We start from the raw sequence: 2,099 nt of genomic DNA, 5'->3' as shown, positions 1-2,099 counted from the left end.
CATTGCCCTGTATCAATCTCAAACTGATCCCACTGCCCCGCTCTCTCCCCATTGCCCTGTATCAATCACAAACTAATCCCACTGCCCCGCTCTCTCCCCATTGCCCTGTATCAATCACAAACTGATCCCACTGCCCCACTCTCTCCACATAGACCTGTATAAATCACAAACTGATCCTACTGCCCCGCTCTCTCCCCATTGCCCTGTATCAATCACAAACTAATCCCACTGCCCCGCTCTCTCCCCATTGCCCTGTATCTTGCTTTGTTACAAATATTTAGATTGACTCAGTCCCTTAAAGTTGCGGTATTCTCTGCCTCAACCTCGCCCTGTGGCGACGCATTCACTTTCTGTGCTCAAACACTAACCTGCATCCAACAAAATACAATCTCGATTAAATCTCCTCTGAGCCTGCTGTGCTCCGGTGGAAGCAGCCCCTGTAACACACCTCGGCTCAGATCGGTGGGACGCAGTTTCATTAACAGTGTTTAGACACCCGCACTGAGAGGCACGCAAGTCTATAACCGGGATAAATTCAGGAGGACCAGTCTGACGGTGCACTGCCTCGGGAATGTGGTGGAACAGCTGGGAGGGTCAGGATCCCGGAATTCCTAGTCATTTAATTCTCCCTCTCTGACCCTCACCTCTACCTTGTTATTTAAGATGTACAACGACACCTCATCAATCTAAACTCACACTTTCAAACATTTCCGAGTAGATTTTGCGTAGCGCCTGATATTTAGTTCCATTACACTTAATGCAGTTAAATATCGGGCGTGGCGCACACCGGGAGACCCGGCCGATACCGCCCGTTCCGCGACTCCGTCCGAGACCAATTTCTAGGCCCTAGATTTCAAAGAATTGGAGAAATGAGCCAAACGGAAACATTGGGAATGAGTTTTCAGCATTGTAATTTTATTAGATTGGTGATGAACTGACAGAGCCAAGCAAAGTTACAGACACAATCTACACCGAGCAACAGCAATCAGCAGCGGTACAGGGTTACACCAGTTTGGAAGCAGTTTGCAGCGGGGGGGAGCTGGGGGGGAGCTGGTTGAGGATTCGGTGAAAGATGCTCGATGCAGATTCTCTCTCCTACAGACCGTGGGTTTAGTAAAGGAAGGAAAGTCAATCAGCAGAGGGCGGGCAGCAGATCAGCCTGCGATGGATCCGCTCAAACTCTTCGCAAGCTGAGTTTTCACACTTCAACATCAGAACTCTTCAAGGGTCGCAGTGAAGATATCTTGTCATTCAAGCGATGTGTGCGGTAGTCTGGCCATTTGTCACCTTTAAAGGTGATGACGTGTCTCCCTTTGAAACAGGCATATTCATACAGAATCCAGACACCTTCCTTCACCTCATGGGAGGAAGCCAGATTATTGAACTCAGCATACTTCAGGTTTTCAACTTCGGTGTCGATGTCGCGCTCCACACCGCCATATTTAATGTGCTGGTACACAACAATGTTTGGATTTTGTAAGTCTTCACTCACCCGGCGCAAAGATTGAATCTTTTTCTCCATGGTGCCGAGACAGTCATGGTTCCCGTCTCCGTAAACCACGAACTCTCCTTGGTAGTCTTGTTCCTTGTATGCAACCCAGTGTTTACCTTCCACCTTCAGAGAGCCAGCACGATCACTGAACATCACTTTCCCAAGGTCAGGGACACTGTCCCTAAATTGCTCCTTCTTGCCACTGAGGCCGGTTTCCTCGTACAGGACAATCATTTCGTTTGTGGTCATCCTGACTGTTGATTTGGTCGCTGCTGTCAGATTTCAGTGAGCTCAGTGCCACTGCAATCATTCAGTGGTTTCCTGGTCCAGGCGCGGACTTATATTCACTTTCCTGCTGATGACTCGGCACATTGTAATTCATGATCAGCATCTAACAGAGAATCCCCAGAATGTGCCAAACCCTAATGGGCGGAACACAACCCAGAAAACAGAACTTTGAGAAATTTTCACAAGTTCCTGGAAACTGACAAGTCAGTATCTGTACACACCGTGTCCCTCACACTCTCACTCTCCATGTTCCAGTAATTGTAAACACCGTGTCCCTCACACTCTCACTCTCCGTGTTCCAGTAATTGTACACACCGTG

The 2,099-nt window shown here is 48.5% G+C and overlaps 1 protein-coding gene across 1 annotated transcript; it reads right to left on the bottom strand.

Moving 5' to 3' along the window:
- Window positions 1–894: 894 nt before the first annotated feature.
- On the bottom strand, window positions 895–1,824 carry LOC147092250 (epidermal differentiation-specific protein-like). The gene has a single exon (XM_085975635.1). The coding sequence runs from the start codon at window positions 1,739–1,741 to the stop codon at window positions 1,199–1,201; it is 543 nt and encodes a 180-aa protein (XP_085831761.1). The 5' UTR covers window positions 1,742–1,824; the 3' UTR covers window positions 895–1,198.
- Between the last annotated feature and the right edge of the window lie 275 nt (window positions 1,825–2,099).

This window comes from Somniosus microcephalus, unplaced genomic scaffold, assembly GCF_052327205.1.
Source record: "Somniosus microcephalus isolate GS21.2 unplaced genomic scaffold, FLI_Smic_1.0 unresolved_chr2, whole genome shotgun sequence".
Lineage (NCBI taxonomy): Eukaryota > Metazoa > Chordata > Chondrichthyes > Squaliformes > Somniosidae > Somniosus > Somniosus microcephalus.
This window is presented reverse-complemented; position numbering and strand designations above follow the sequence as displayed.